We start from the raw sequence: 15,573 nt of genomic DNA, 5'->3' as shown, positions 1-15,573 counted from the left end.
TATTAAAAAAAATTTCAACCCGAACCAGTGGGAAAATTTCACCGTACTTGTATCGGCACGACCTTAATAATGTATCTAAGAGTGAAAATTTATCAATACCTATTAGGTCCACAAAAAAATAGTGGACCTCATATGCATTGATGAATCTTCACATTTAGATGTTCATAAGAGGCAATGACTGTATATGTAGGATCTAATTTAACACGAACTTGAATGAACCCGAAAAAATTCAACCTGAACCCGAACTCGAACGGCTAACCCGACTTACCCAAACCAATCCGAATTTATTGTTTTAATTTTTTTAACAAAATAATTAAATGAAAATTCAAAACATACAATAATAATAGTAATATTTTAATCTAAACACATAATAAAAAATATCACATATATAATTTAAATTTCAATGTTTAATTGTAAAAAGTTTAAAGTATAATTTATTACAAAAAAATTAAAATTCATTTTAAAAAATCAAAATTTTCAAAATAAATATTAAATTATGAAAATATTTCGTATCAATATATAATAATTTTTTTTCAAATATATAATATATAGAGTAGTTAATCTTTCTTAATTTTATATAAAATAATAATAATAATAATAATTTCTTCAAAAATAATAATAATAATAAAAACTTTGGGATGAATTCGAACTCGATTAATTTTTACGATCAATTTTTGGGTCCAATTCGATCTGAACTAAACTCAGAATCTCTCAATTTTATCTTGATATTTTTCGAGTTGGCTCGTGTGGAGTTAACAAATATGATTCATTTTTTCTTGGATCGAAGGAACAATCGTTCCACTTCATCCGACTACTGCGAGCCAAGTTTAGAATTTTAATTTTGATAAAGTAAACTAAACGCATGGATACAGGATAACTCCGATAAATAGTCATTTTTTTTTTAAAAAAAAACTCCGATAAATAGTAATCCCGCATCCGTTAACTTGGAAAGCATATACATTTTTACTCAGAAAAAAAAGAAAAAGAAAGAAAGCATATATATATATATACATTCACCGCTGAAGCCAAAATCCAGAGCAACGATGGATCCAAATCCCACTAATTTCCCCATCCTCTCCTACGTCATGGCCAAAATCCCCAGCATAAAACGCTCCTTCTCCAACGCCGCCGCTGCCTTCGACGTCGAGAACCCGCCGTCGCCGCCGTCTGAGCCTCAGGAACCTCATTTCGAGCTCTCCGAGAAAATGCCCCACCTCAATAACCCCAAAATCATATCCGCCATGCGCCGTGCTGTTAGCGACGTCGCCGAGACCCGATCCGTTCTCAAAGCGCTCGGAACCCGACCCGATCACGAGGCTGTGGACGCGGCCCGGTTCAAATTGTCCGAATTGAATGCTCATTCATCGAGAGGTTCGGATGAATTGAGCGAGGACTGTAAGATGTATAAGGCGGTGATCACTTTGGATGAGATGCACGGGACGTATGAGAAGATGCTGGGTGAGGCGGAAAGAAGATTGGAGAGGATATACGAGGCGGCGGTTGCAGGGGAGGGTGACAATTTCATAGAGGAAGAGGAGGAGGAGGGAGGGAAAAATGTGGTGGATGCAGCTGAGATGAACGAGGAGGTGGCCAGGATTCTCAAGGAAGCGGAATTGGGGAAGGGGATTGAGAGGGTTGATTTGTCTGAGAGAAAATTGAGGGCTCTGCCAGAGGCATTTGGGAGGCTTTCGTCGTTGGTTGTACTGAATTTGTCTAATAATCAGCTTGAGGTTACGCCGACAGCTTTGCGAATAAATCTTTCTATGGTTTCTTTAAGCTCTTTACATATTTATGATTATGATGTGTTTAAAGTGTTGAATCGTGTTATACTTCTCACTTCAAAGGCAGCATCTTATGTACATATTAAGAGATGATAGGATGAGTTTTTGGCTGGAATATTATGCCATTACTAGTGGATAATTGTTAGATGATATTTTTAAGCAGTGGTGGACCCAACACTTTGGGATAGGGAGAGGGGGGTGGCTGGTTTTTGGATGCAAAAATTTGCAGTTTACGGGCATAGGGGATTGATTCATGTTGGCTTAACACCAGCATTTCGTTTCATTAGTAAAGAGTGTAGGCTCACAGAGAAACCCTGCCTATGACTAATGCCCCCGAAATCTATATTTAGATAGAAAGCTCTAGAATCTTGATTATATCGTATTGTAAATTTTGCTTACACCAATAACTGTAGTTCGGCCGAAAAATCCTAAGTTTTAGGTTTTTAATCATCACTAGACATGCTACTATCTGCCAAGTTTCCTGTTATAATTATTTGCAAGTTTCCTTTTCCATGATTGTACTGTATGGTGGTGGCGTGGAGCCACGAATGTTTTATTGATGCGAAAGTGAGGCTCAAACTAATGCTCCACAGCTCGAAATCTATTTATTATTATTATTGTTCTGTGTGGCTTTGCTTAAGCACGCATCGCTACATGAATCAAGAATGTATTTTGACTCCATAGATCTTTACATTGTTTACGAATTTTAGATTCTCTTAGCTGAAGCAGCTCATATATATGAAGGATTTTTTTTATACATTCTGTACACAGTTTGAATGCCTAAACATTGAAAGTATTTTCCATGAGCTTGGCAACAATGTTGAACACTTCTTTTCTTTTGCCTGCGTATGTACATCATCTAATGTTTCATTGAATTGATTCTTCCACATGATTCCATTGATTATGCGAAAGCAATAGCTGCTATTGCAATTGCATAATTTAAAGTTAAATTAGATACTTGCACCCGGCATAAAAGGAAATTAAAAGATGTGGTTGGAGTTTCCAAGGATAAAAAAAAATGCGAAGCCAAACACACAGTAATGCGAGATGCGAATTATTATGAAGTTCAGTTTTTGCTACAATTTCTGTCTCGTTCGTTGTTTATGCTCAGAAAAATTCATTATTCTTAGGGAAAGATGTGGAATCATTAATATCTATTTCAAGAGATGATCTGACAAGGCTACTGTTAGTCTAATGACTGAAAGGTCATGCTCATGATAGTAGAAAAATTACGTTATTTAAGACTCCCTTTAATTTCCTTTGCGCTAATGAAGTTTCTGAGAGTTTTAAATTTGAATCAGTAAGGCTCAAATTATTTTTGGAAAGGAATAAGGTTCAATTTTCAAATGCCTTTGTACTTTTGACAACTTGTACATTTCAGTCTGCTGAAAATATAGAATCAAGTTACTGAGGTCCTGAAACCTTCTTGTTTTTCAGAAAATATAAAAGAGGAAAGAGATCCTTGTGAAATTGAATCTATTTAATTTTATATCTATTGCCAATTTAAGGGGTATATTTGACATAGAGATTTGCTCGCTGCCAATTTAAGTCAGATCCTGCCTTAATGATCTTGCCATGCTTTCCTTTATGATCCTCTTCATTATTTATCCTTTTCATTGCTAGCATCTTTCTTGGGGAGTATTCTCATTGGACAGGTAACATGACAACATTCATGAGGTTGATGCACAATATCACTGATGATAGATAGGACTGTTCTTGCTTAATTTGCATTTTATTAACGGAAACGAGTATTTCATTTGCTTTGCATTTAGTGATTGCTATTTGGCCATCTTTTATGGTGAAACAGGCAATTCCTGATTCGGTTTCTGGATTAGAAAACCTCGAGGAGCTTTATCTTTCTTCAAATATCTTACAATTTTTGCCTGATTCAATCGGTCTGTTGTTTAAGTTGAAAATCTTAGACGTATCTGGAAACAAACTGCTCGCTTTGCCTGACAGCATCTCTCATTGCAGGTAAATATCAAATACTTGAACAATACAAGATCTTACAATATATTTCCGACAATGTGCAACTAAGATTTTTTCTGTTTCCAGGTTGCTGATTGAGTTGGATGCCGGTTTCAACAAACTGACTTACTTACCAACAGATATAGGTGTGGAACTAGTGAATCTGAAAAGGCTCTCAATCCAGTATAACAAACTCCGTTCTCTTCCCACATCTATCGGTGGAATGAAATCCTTGAAACTCTTGGATGTACATTTCAACGAGCTCCGTGGTCTTCCACATTCTGTTGGGAAATTGATAAATCTTGAGATTCTGAATCTTAGCAGCAACTTCAGTGATTTAACTGAACTTCCCGACAACATTTCCGACCTAATCAGCTTAAAAGAACTTGATTTGAGCAACAACCAGATTCAGACATTGCCTTTCACCTTTGGCCAGCTTTTCAATCTTACTAAGCTTAACTTGGACCAGAACCCTCTCACAATACCTCCAGAGGAAGTTGTCCACAAAGGAGTTGAAGCTGTAAAGTCATATATGGCTAAAAGACGGATTGAGATATTAATGGAGGAAGAACGGAAGATTATGCATGAATTGCCAGAGCAAACACAGGCTAGTTTATTGACTCGAAGCACCTCTTGGTTGAATAATTTTGTTTCAAATGTTTCTGGAACAGTTTCTGAATACTTGGGAGACTCCCCAAAATCAAATGCCGACTCAAATTATCTGAATCAGCAGCTATAGTTTCATCTTTTTGGCGATACTTGGTTTCATTTGCAATCAAGAAAGTGGCTCTCTACTTTTGCTCTCACCATTCTCCGGTTCCGTCCTGGATTAATCAGATACGATAAGCACGTACTTCTTATATTTCCTGTTGCAAATGTTATTATTTTGGTAAGGATGATTTATGATAAGCCTCTTGTTTGCAGCTGAAAAAACTTTAGCTGCAACATCAAAATTTTGAGGCTCTAAATTTCAACTTGAAGGTTAAATACATGATTTCACATGATTGTGCAAGTGCTCTTTAATGTGATTATAGTGGTACTGCGTAGTTTGGTGAACTTGATAAATAGATAAATAACTAAAATAAGTGATTAATAATTTATGATGTATGATCCATGTTTTTTTGGTATATTTTTTAAAGGGGAAATTGCATATATCACCCTTGTGAAATCCCGGGTTTGCTGATAACCTCCTATGAAAATTTTTTAAGCTAATAACCCCCTGTGATTCTAGATTTGTAGTATACACACTCTTTTCAGCTAAAAAATGACGAAAATACCCCTACATAAAATAAATGATAAATTAAAGAGTTCATAAAAATTAAGGGTATTTTCGTCATTTTTTAATCAAAAGGGGTGTGCATGCTATAAATCTAGAATAATAAGGGGTTATTAGCTTAAAAAAATTTCATAGGGGGTTATCAGCAAATCCGAGATTTCACAAGGGTGATATATGCAATTTATCTTTTTTTAAAAGCTCACTAGAATCTCATGGGCCTTCGGTAAATGTTGCTCCATGTGGAGAAAAAAAAAATCACTCCAAGGTGGAGTGATAACTCTTAAGATATGAGAAAAAAATCCCATTAATTGGCATATTTGTTCCCAACATTATTCATGATCTATAAAATTACTTGAATTTGATGAAAATCACCGTACATGAAATTAATTATGATAATAGTATATGATTTAAATTTCGAATAAAAATGTAGTAACGATGAACGTTTAAAACTTTTGATCAGTAAGAAGAGTACAAATTCTTTTTTATTTTGTAATTATAAATTATTGTTGTTATTGTTGAGACACACTGCATAAGTGTGTAAGATGAACCCAAAAAGGTTTTATAACTTTTGAAATCTGCGCATAGGGGATCGGCGATTCGAGTTTTTTGGGTCGGGTACCCGATAAGTTGGTTAGTCATTTCGACTACTTTAATTTGACTCCAAATTGTTAGGTCTCCGAAATTCTCTTGTTTTTTTTTTACCTCTTTACTTTCAATTAAAAAAATGGTCACACCCTTTTGAAAAGCACAAATGACAGGGTAAAAAGATAGGGTTACCATTAATTTGACTGTTTTTGCCCATAAGCGCGGAGAGATATATGCATCTACAAGCATAGTTTTTGCTTCTTTAAGTTTTTTGTTTCTTCTCTCAGCCAGTTGCTAAATACTCATGACGTGCACCTTGTTCAGTCAAATACATCTCAAGGATTTTGTTAGTAAATTCAGCACCTCGATCTCATCTAATTTTATTGACTTTACCCAATTTTTCATTTTGAACTCGTTTCAAAAGCATGATCAAATTGGTAATGGAGTGGTTTTCACCACTAAGATATATAACACAAATAAATCTAGCGAAACCATCAACAATAATAGAGTGCACTTCATTCCTTCTAAAATCATTATCGAGATAGGTCCGAAGAGATCCATATGCAGTAGCTCTAAGCATCTTGTGGTTGATTTACTTCCTTTGTTCTTGAAGTTGAATCTTAATTGTTCACCTAACTGACTAGAATAACAGATGATTCTTGATAAAATTGATATCGGATAAACCAATGAATAAGTTATGCTTCACAAATTGTTGATAGACTTGAAAATCAAATGATTCAAATGTTTGTCATGGCCACACCGTTTTGAAAAACACAAATGAGTAAAAAGATAGGGTTACCATTAGTTTTGACTACTTTTGTCCAAAAGTGTTGTTGCGTATTTTCTTGCTCGCAAGCGCACGATTATCAAGTTTTAATATAGAGTGAATAGAGTATCATTCTCACGAGGAGTATGTATTGAAAATTATATAGTGCTTGTAATTAAAATAGGCTAAACTTTATTTAGAAAATTAAATAAGAGAATTTTGTTGTTCAAACTTAAATAATTAAGAAAAAACTAGTATACAACTCGCACACTTGAGATAAATATCACTGAGAAAAAAATTCTAGAGGATTTAATTTTACTTAGTTTCGACAACTACATCTTCAAATTAATTTATATTCATGAATTTCTTTCATCTAATAACCAAGAACACTTAAGTATTTCTATTTCTCTCTCCCGAGCAACAAATATAGTGTATCAATTAAACTTTGATTCTAATATCCCTATTAAAAATCTAGGCTTAATGATATGTGATAAACAATGTCCTTTCTCAAGCTCTGTTAAAGTTATACACCTTCCCGAGCTATATAAACATTAACAGTGTATTTTCTAATGATCATATTCAAAATCTCTTCTCCCAAATGTCAGATTTTAAATAAATATAACAATTCAATTATTGATAAAGTAATTGAAATACAATCAATTCTAGAAAATACAATTAAATTAAGGGAATTTAATCAAATAAATTAAAAATACATAGAAGTCATCTCGACTAAGTTACACCATCCTCTAGACTTAAAAATTTAGTTAATGATAAAAAAAATAAACAAAAACAAATCATTTTTTCAAACTAAACATCAATTCAAAATTTATATGCTTAAGTGAAGAATAACGAATCCGAAAGACGATGTTCTGTGTCCAGTTATGTGATATTCGTATTCTTTGCTGTTGTTTTTCTTCTTCACTTATGCAGAATTTTAGCTAGGGATGGCAACGGAGCGGGTCTGCGGCGGGTTTGGCTAAATCCGAGACCCGCCCCACCTCCCTTTGGACCAGCCCCGCCCCGCGAATGCGGCAGATCCAATCCGGGTTAGACCCGTTGGACCCGCTAGAAATTAAATAATTTTAAAATTATTAAATTAAAAAATTTAAAAGTTTAAAAATTAATAAAATCCATTAAATTTAAATATTTATTGATAATATTTAAGCCAAAAAAAATATTCTCACAAGTTAAAATTTATCAATTTGTAATTAATTAATAATTATTAGCCAAAAAACATTATAATGATACATTTTTATACTAAACCTATCATAATAAAATAGATTCATTTCAATCCAATAATATTATACACTCAAATTATGAATAATATATTAATTATTTAGTATAAAAATATAATTCTATATTACATATTATATATATTTTATATTTATATATACATGTATATATATATATACTTTGGCGGGGCGGGTCCGGGCGGGTTTGTCCAAACCCAAGACCCGCCCCGGACCTGCTTATGGACCTGTTTAGGCGGGTCTAGACCCGTCTCGTTGGGGTGGGTTTGATGCGGACCCGACCCATTGTCATCCCTAATTTTAGCCCTTGAAGTCTCTCTCGATCTCTCACGATTTGTGTTGTGATATCTCTCTGATGCTTGCAGCTGATTGATGATGCGTTTCTCCTTCTCTGATGTTTTTCTGCTGATATGCATATGGTTCCAGCCCCTTTTATGTTTCCTCGAAGCCCGTCAAACGAATCCCAACAAGTCGAGAGTTTCCAAGTTGTGAAATTCTAGTTTTTTTCCTTCTCACGCAGTAGCGCAGAAGCTCCTCATTCAGCTCTTAAGCGCTTCAGTCTTTCCTTTCTTTTTCCCAGAACAAGCGCTAAAGCGCTGCTCCTCAAGCGCTTTTGCTCTTCCGCTTCACACCTTTACGAGCTTCTGCTCTTCTCCCAAGCGCTTTTGCGTTTTTGCGCTTTTCTTTCGTCAATGTAGCACTGCTGCTCATCCATCTTAGCACTGTAGCTCTTAACTCTCGAACAAGTAGCGCTGCTGCTCTTATTCACAAGCGTGGCTGCGCTTGTTCTTTGTGTCCAGGGCGCGGGTGCACTTCCACGGGCGCAGGGGCGCTGATATTCATATGTCAAGCACGCGACGTTATTCCAAAAATCATATCTAATGTTTTAAAAGTCGGATCAAGCTGAAATTTTGAAAAATTCTTTAAAAACATCTTATGATTCATTTTGAACGGTGGAGATCGGATTCGGATATCTCTAGCATCACATATAAATTTTGAAAGTTTGAGGCTTTGTTATTCCTTCTTCCACCTCTTCTCGGTACTTCCAATCCCTGCATATTACAAAAACACCAAACAAATACACATAAACCCGCTTGATACATCACAAAATTCAAGTCAAATCAATTGTAAATTAAGTGCATAAATTGCACTTATCAAGCTCTGAGAGATATATGCATCTACAAGCATATTTCTTTCTTCTTCTTTAAGATTTTTGTTTCTTTTCTCAGCCAGTTCATTTTGCTGACGAGTTCTGGAAACTAAATACTCATGATGTGTACCTTGTTCAGTCAAATACATCTCAAGGATTTTGTTATTAAAGTCAATACCTCAATCTCTTATAATTTTATTTACTTAAACTAATTTTTCATTTTGAACTCGTTTTAAGTTCTTTATCAAATGGGTACTGGAGTGGTCTTCACTACCAAGATATATAACCTAAGTAAATCTAGCGAAATCATCAACAATAATAGAGTGCACTTCATTCCCCCTAAAATCATTGTCGAGATAGGTCCGAAAAGATCCATATGCAGTAGCTCTAAGCATCTTAGTTTGATTTACTTCCTTTGTTCTTGAAGTTGGATCTTACTTGTTCACCTAACTGACTAGCATAACAGATGATTCTTGATAAAATTGATACTGGATAAATCAATGAATAAGTTGTGCTTCACAAATTGTTGATAGACTTGAAAATCAAATGATCAAATTCTTATGTAATGGCCACACCCTTTTGAAAAACACAAATGACATGGTAAAAAGATAGGGTTACCATTAGTTTTGACTGTTTTTGCTCATAAGCGCTGAGAGATATATGCATTTACAAGCATAGTTCTTGCTTCTTCTTTAAGATTTTTGTTTCTTCTCTCAGCCAGTTCATTTTGCCAACGAGTTATGGCAACTAAATACTCATGATGTGTACCTTGTTCAGTCAAATACATCTCAAGGATTTTATTAGTAAAGTTAGTACCTCGATCTCTTCTAATTTTATTGACTTAAAATGATTTTTCATTTTGAACTCGTTTCAATAGCTTGATCAAATGGGTACTGAAGTGATCTTCACCACTAAGATATATAACCCAAGTAAATCTAGCGAAACCATCAACAATAATAGAATGCACTTCATTTCCCATAAAACCATTGTCGAGATAGGTACGAAGAGATCCATATGCAGTAGCTCTAAGCATCTTGAGGTTGATTTACTTCCTTTGTTCTTGAAGTTGGATCTTACTTGTTCACCTAACTGACTAGCATAACAAATGATTCTTGATAAAATTGGTACCGGTTAAACCAATGACTAAGTTATGCTTCACAAATTTTTGATAGACTTGAAAATCAAATGATTTAAATGCTTATTTCATAGCAAGTTCTTGTCACTCTGAGATGCTACTAAGCATGTAGGATGATCAAGCTGGCCATTTCTCCAATTTACTTTGTAGGTATTTCCATCTCTAATCCCTTGAAATAGTATAACCATGAGTATCTTTGACTGTTCATGTGTCTTTGCGAAAAGCTACTGAATATCTATTGTCACATAATTGATTTATATTAATCAGATTATAGCACAAGTTTTCTACCAGTAGCACATCATCAATAATGAATTTTACGTGGATAATCTTACATTATTAATACCCATGGTTTTAGCCTTAGAATAATCACCAAATAATTTGATTATTTCTGAAAGCGGTAGAGCTAGTCCAATCATAATTCTAGAACAGCCACTGTCCAAATACCATATAGAGCTACTAATTGGAGTACCTTTCTTCATATCCTACAAACACAAATGTAAGCAACTGGTTCCCAATTGATTTGGGTCCAAAATTGATTAATTCCTCTTGAATCCAAATTTGGACTACACTGATTGGTTTTGTACTTCTGGTATCCATAATCCAATGGAGAGTGTGCTTTAAAATATTTATCATAATTCTTGAAAAAATGCTTTCTGGGATGTTGTTCAAGCCTATTTTCCTTGTTTTTCAGTCTATATATCTTCTTAATTGGTCTTCTATTCCAGTTATATAGATAAGGTCTATCCTTCATGGAGGTATGTCCCTTTGATGCAGATCCTTTACTGTCCACTTACTAAGGGACTACTTCTCTCAGACTGCACATAACCAACACTAAAATACCTTCTGCTGTTATGTTGAGCTACAGTCTTTCCAACTTGAATCACGCGTTTTTCTTCTTCCCGTGTCACACTGGACTTTAAAAATTCAATATAATTCCCTTTACATTTATCCAATTGTGATTTAATAGCAGTTTCAGAAGATAAAGATTCATTGTTACTGAATCCTAGTCCAGTCTTATCACCGGATGACTTATGCAACTCATGCATTTTATCCAAGGAAACAGAAGACTTATCCCACGCATTTACCAGAATATTTAACATTTTATTCTCCTCTAACACTTTGTAGCATCCGAATTTACTCTCTCACTATTAGTTTTAACTTATTAACTTTTGCCTTTAGAACTTCACAGCTACTTAGCTTCATGCAACTAAGCTCACTGTTTTGTTCCATTAAGCTTTTGTTTTCAGTCCTAACTTCCTCGAATGTTTGAGAAAGTTTCTGATATTCATTTACCATGTCATGTAAAACATCAACTAAATTACGTCACGTAAACTCTTCAAAATCAAAGTCAAATACCTAATCATCATTGGTTTTCAGATAATCATCAGCCATTAGATATTGAACTTTGTAATCGTTACTTTCACTTAATTGAAATTCTGAATCATATGACTCAGATCTAGAATATGCCAACTTAGCTTTTTTTTTTTTTTTTTTTTTTTTTTTGCAATCTTAACTTTTCTTTCTCTTCTGAACTTCTTGTCACTTCTTCTATGTCCCTTCTGCTTCTTTGCTTCATCTTTCTTTGGCTTTGGACATTCAACAATGAAAATGACATGCATAGTTGCATTACCACAATTGAAGCATGCCATATCTCCAATAGAGGGCTCTTTCTTGGAGTTTCTATTCTGGTTCTAGTACATCCTCTGATTATTCTTCATGAATTTGAATATTTTCTTGACAAATAATGACATAGCATCATTGCTGATTTGTTCAGCAGTCTTCTCAAACACTATCTCAACAACAAAAACACTTGGAGCTTTGGTAGATTGACTTGATGAATGTTCTTCTCCCCTTCTAACTTCATGTTAGAATTCATAGGAGTTCAAATATGCAAACATGTCATGCAGTTCAAGAGTAGCAACTAGAATTCTATTTTATGTGATTAAATTAGCTAAACATGTTTTATAATAGTAAAACATGATTAAGAGATTTTAATATGATAAAACGGAGTGGAAAAATCGACTCAAAGGCGTCCGAAAATGGTCCTTATGACATAAATAGTTTGGACAGTTTGGAAGAACCGAACATGCATTAGGGAAGTTCGGAGGATCTGAACTGATCAGAAGGACCGAGTGAGTTTGGAAGCAAGGGTCCAGTTCAAACCTTCCAAACGTAAGAATGGACCTTATGAAGAATTAGGCCATGCACAATATCGACATGTCAAATGTGTGCAGACATGTGAGAAATCATGCAGAACGGAGCATCCTAATTAGTGGGAGTTCGGAGCTTCCATAGATGATCGGAACTTTCGAAGTGCAGATCGGAGATTCCGATCAGAGTTGTTTGGAGACGTGGCAAGCATGCGAGTTTGGACCTTCCGAATTATGTCTATAAATAGCCCGATAAATCCTCACAATTAGTGTGTGTTTGAGATGTGTTGTGTACTCAATGTATATTTCGAGTGGTTTTATCCTTATACTCGAGGACCGGAAGATAGCGAGGTGCTACGAGGCTTTTATGGTTTGTTGTATGACCATGCGAAGTTGAGTTTTTAGTAGTCGAGAGGCTAAAGCACTAGCACTATTGGACTCACTGCTTTGGACTATTGATCTTGAGCTTAAATATGCGATTGTTGAAACAGATTCAAAGCTTGTGGTGGATGCAATTCATGGGAGAAATAAAGATCTTACAGAATTTGGTGCGATAATATGCCAATGTCGTTCCATCTTGCTGGTAGAATCATCTTTTCAAATTTGCTTTGTGAGGCGACAAGAGAATATGACGGCCTATACTCTCGCTAAGGCGGCATATTCATTTGCTAGTCCCACTATTTTTTATATGTATAATTTGGCGGAGTGGGTTTTGGTCAAACCCAAGCCCGCCCTGTCGGCTCGAGTTTAGTACGAAGTTGAGTTTGTACCCGATCCATTAATAGTCATCCCTACTTACTAAATTCTTTGGTTCGACCTAATTACATCAACATAATTTTACAGAAAATATCTCATACACCACCATGAAATTCGTATATTTTTAAGTTGTGTTTACTTGCTATAATAAGTATATAATTATATTAATAATCTTGTCAATCTCATGTTTACTTGCTTTTTGAGAGCCCATATTAACTCATAAAGTTCATCCATATTTACTTAATTTAAATTTTAAATCTTGATGATTTATCACAAATAAATGGTGTGATAAATAATCATTTTTAATTAATTATGTTTTTAATTGAAAAAAATTACACTAATATCTTTTACCTCTCAAAAAAATAATATATGAAAACCTCATTTTAAAAAATTATATAACATGAATATAAATTTCAAATACTTTAAGAAATATTAATACATTTTATTTGATTTTAATATATGAAAGATCCATTTAAAAATTATAAAACATGAATAAAAATTCTAATAATTTAAAATATGATTAATACATTTCATTAAATTTTATCCTTATTCATGGAAAAAAAAATTAACTCAATTTATTAATTTTTGTTTTAAAAAATAAATAATATTTATATTCAATAATTTTGGTCAATTAAAATAATTTACATGTGGATTAATTAATAACATTCTTCAATAAAAATCACAATCTCAATTTTACATGTCATCGTCACTTAATCATAATATCAATCACAAAATTGATCCATCAAAGTAAACATGTTATTGTTTATCCATTATTATTCAACATCCTATAAAATTATCTATATATAATTAATCTCACTAAGTATTGTTTATTTTTTAACTCTCTCACATTCTGTTCTCTCATTTAGTTTATTTTTTAACTCTCTTTCTTTTGTACTGATATTTGCAAATAGGATAATGTTATGTGTACATAGAATCTTACATAGAGGGTTACATGTCCTATGTTAGGATCGAAATATGTGTAGAGGGGGGGTGAATATACAATTAAAATTTTGCGGGTTCTTCGATCTGATTTGTAAGAATCAGACAGAAGTTTTGTTGCTTAAAACTTTTGATCTGCTTGAAAGATCTGAACAAGTCAGGCGGAAGTAATCTTCCTCACAGATTGAATGCTTAATAATACTAATGAAGATGAAATGAAATAAGTGCAGTAAAGAGATAGGGTTGTTTCTGGATGTTCGGAGATGAATTCTCCTACATCACCCCTTCTTCTGTTTTCAGAAGGATTTCACTAGAAGACTTTGACTTATACAATCCCTTTGTACAAATCCAATCCAATCAATCCTTTGATAGGAACTCCTAGCAATACTCTTACTCGAAGCAGAACAACTTTTCTACTTAGAGTTTACAAAGTGAAGCAACAAAGTATGCTTCGGTGGTTTGATTTGGAAAGTTGTAGCTTTGATCTGGATCGATTTGAAGTGTTTCTTTGAGCTTGATCGATCTTTAGTGTGTTCTAACTCAGAGTATCAAGACTTTGATCTGATGAAGTGGGTATCTGAGTTAGTGTGTTGAGTGAAGGCTTTTTCGACTTTGATTTTGATTGCTTGTAATTTTTCACTTTTGGTCTCGTATTTTGAATCTTCGAAATACTTTGAGTATTTATAGTCTTCAAAAGTAGTCACTGAGCCGCCAAAAATTTCTGATATTGGGCCGCCAGTATATCTCAATAAATAGCTCACAAATCTTGACTTAAAACGTAGGCCGATCAACATTCAAAATCTTATTAAATGATTTTGTCGTTTTCTCCAACAATCTCAGCAACGGTTACTTCAGGTTGAGCCTTCGACCTGGTTGATGACTATCTGACCTTGTTTCAATCGATCCGGTGTAATAAGATATATGTCTGTGAAGTTTGATCCGTATCTTGATTTCATCACGGTACTTTGATCTGATAACTTTCGTATATTGAAATCTTTAACCTTTAATTTTTGACGAGTCCGATTAGTTTATTTCCTTGGTTTTGTTTCGAATTTCTTATCACCGAAACTCTAGAGTTTGATCTCCAACAATTTTCCCCTTTTTGGTGATGTCAAAACCAAGTTAATATTCGGATAAAAAATATGATGAAGATGATACCAAAAGTTTCTGTCATAGATCAAATAATAATTTTAGACAAAATAAATGTCGAAAATTAATTTCTCAAAGGATTCCTTGACTTGATCTTCTTGACTTTGATTTTCTTCTGATCTGAAAATTTTTACTTCTTTCCCTTGCCTTTGGCTCTTGTCGAGGTAACCTTTTCCCCCTTTTTGGCATTACCACCCTCAGATAAAAGGTTGAGAATAACCGTGATTTGGGTACCAAAAGTGTCATGAATCTGCTTGTTGTGAGCTTTAGTGGAGGCAGTAAGGTTTTCAAGCTTCCCAAGAATATTGATATATTCGTTAATGTGTTGCTTTTGAATTTTCAAGACAGATTCACTGATATTATTCACCATTGTCAGCACATGTGACTTGAAATCACGAAGTTCAGTAGAAGTTTGCATATTATTAGCTTGCAATTCACCAACTATAGTAGATAGCTGAGTGAGTGAATTAGTCAAGTGTTGATCTGGTCTGACATTAATCGGATGAGAGGAAGAAGGCTCAGTGGCGTCAGAAGAGGTAGAATCACAAATTTGAAGCAGTGAGGCAGGAGCAGCAGCAGGTTTAACAACAACATCTTTCATTGAGGAAGATGACTTATCTGGTAGTGAGATAGATATTTCGAAGAGAGTAGTAGATGGAAGATTCAAC

General features: G+C 34.2%; 1 protein-coding gene across 1 annotated transcript; it reads left to right on the top strand.

The window, feature by feature from the left end:
• The first annotated feature begins 977 nt into the window (after positions 1 to 977).
• LOC140880789 (plant intracellular Ras-group-related LRR protein 9) lies at positions 978 to 4,743 on the top strand. The gene is made up of 3 exons (XM_073285556.1): positions 978 to 1,730; positions 3,589 to 3,755; positions 3,837 to 4,743. The coding sequence occupies exons 1-3, from the start codon at positions 1,044 to 1,046 to the stop codon at positions 4,486 to 4,488; spliced, it is 1,506 nt and encodes a 501-aa protein (XP_073141657.1). The 5' UTR covers positions 978 to 1,043; the 3' UTR covers positions 4,489 to 4,743.
• Positions 4,744 to 15,573: the final 10,830 nt, after the last annotated feature.

Source organism: Henckelia pumila, chromosome 2 (genome assembly GCF_033568475.1).
Source record: "Henckelia pumila isolate YLH828 chromosome 2, ASM3356847v2, whole genome shotgun sequence".
In the NCBI taxonomy this organism is placed as follows: domain Eukaryota; kingdom Viridiplantae; phylum Streptophyta; class Magnoliopsida; order Lamiales; family Gesneriaceae; genus Henckelia; species Henckelia pumila.
This window is presented reverse-complemented; position numbering and strand designations above follow the sequence as displayed.

Bases quoted from the DNA above. Each gene is read 5' to 3' on its own strand.
- LOC140880789 (XM_073285556.1), top strand. From the start codon at position 1,044: ATGGATCCAAATCCCACTAATTTCCCCATCCTCTCCTACGTCATGGCC. The intron at 1,731-3,588 runs GTTACGCCGACA...ATGGTGAAACAG, and splicing joins TGTCTAATAATCAGCTTGAG to GCAATTCCTGATTCGGTTTC. The intron at 3,756-3,836 runs GTAAATATCAAA...TTCTGTTTCCAG, and splicing joins GACAGCATCTCTCATTGCAG to GTTGCTGATTGAGTTGGATG.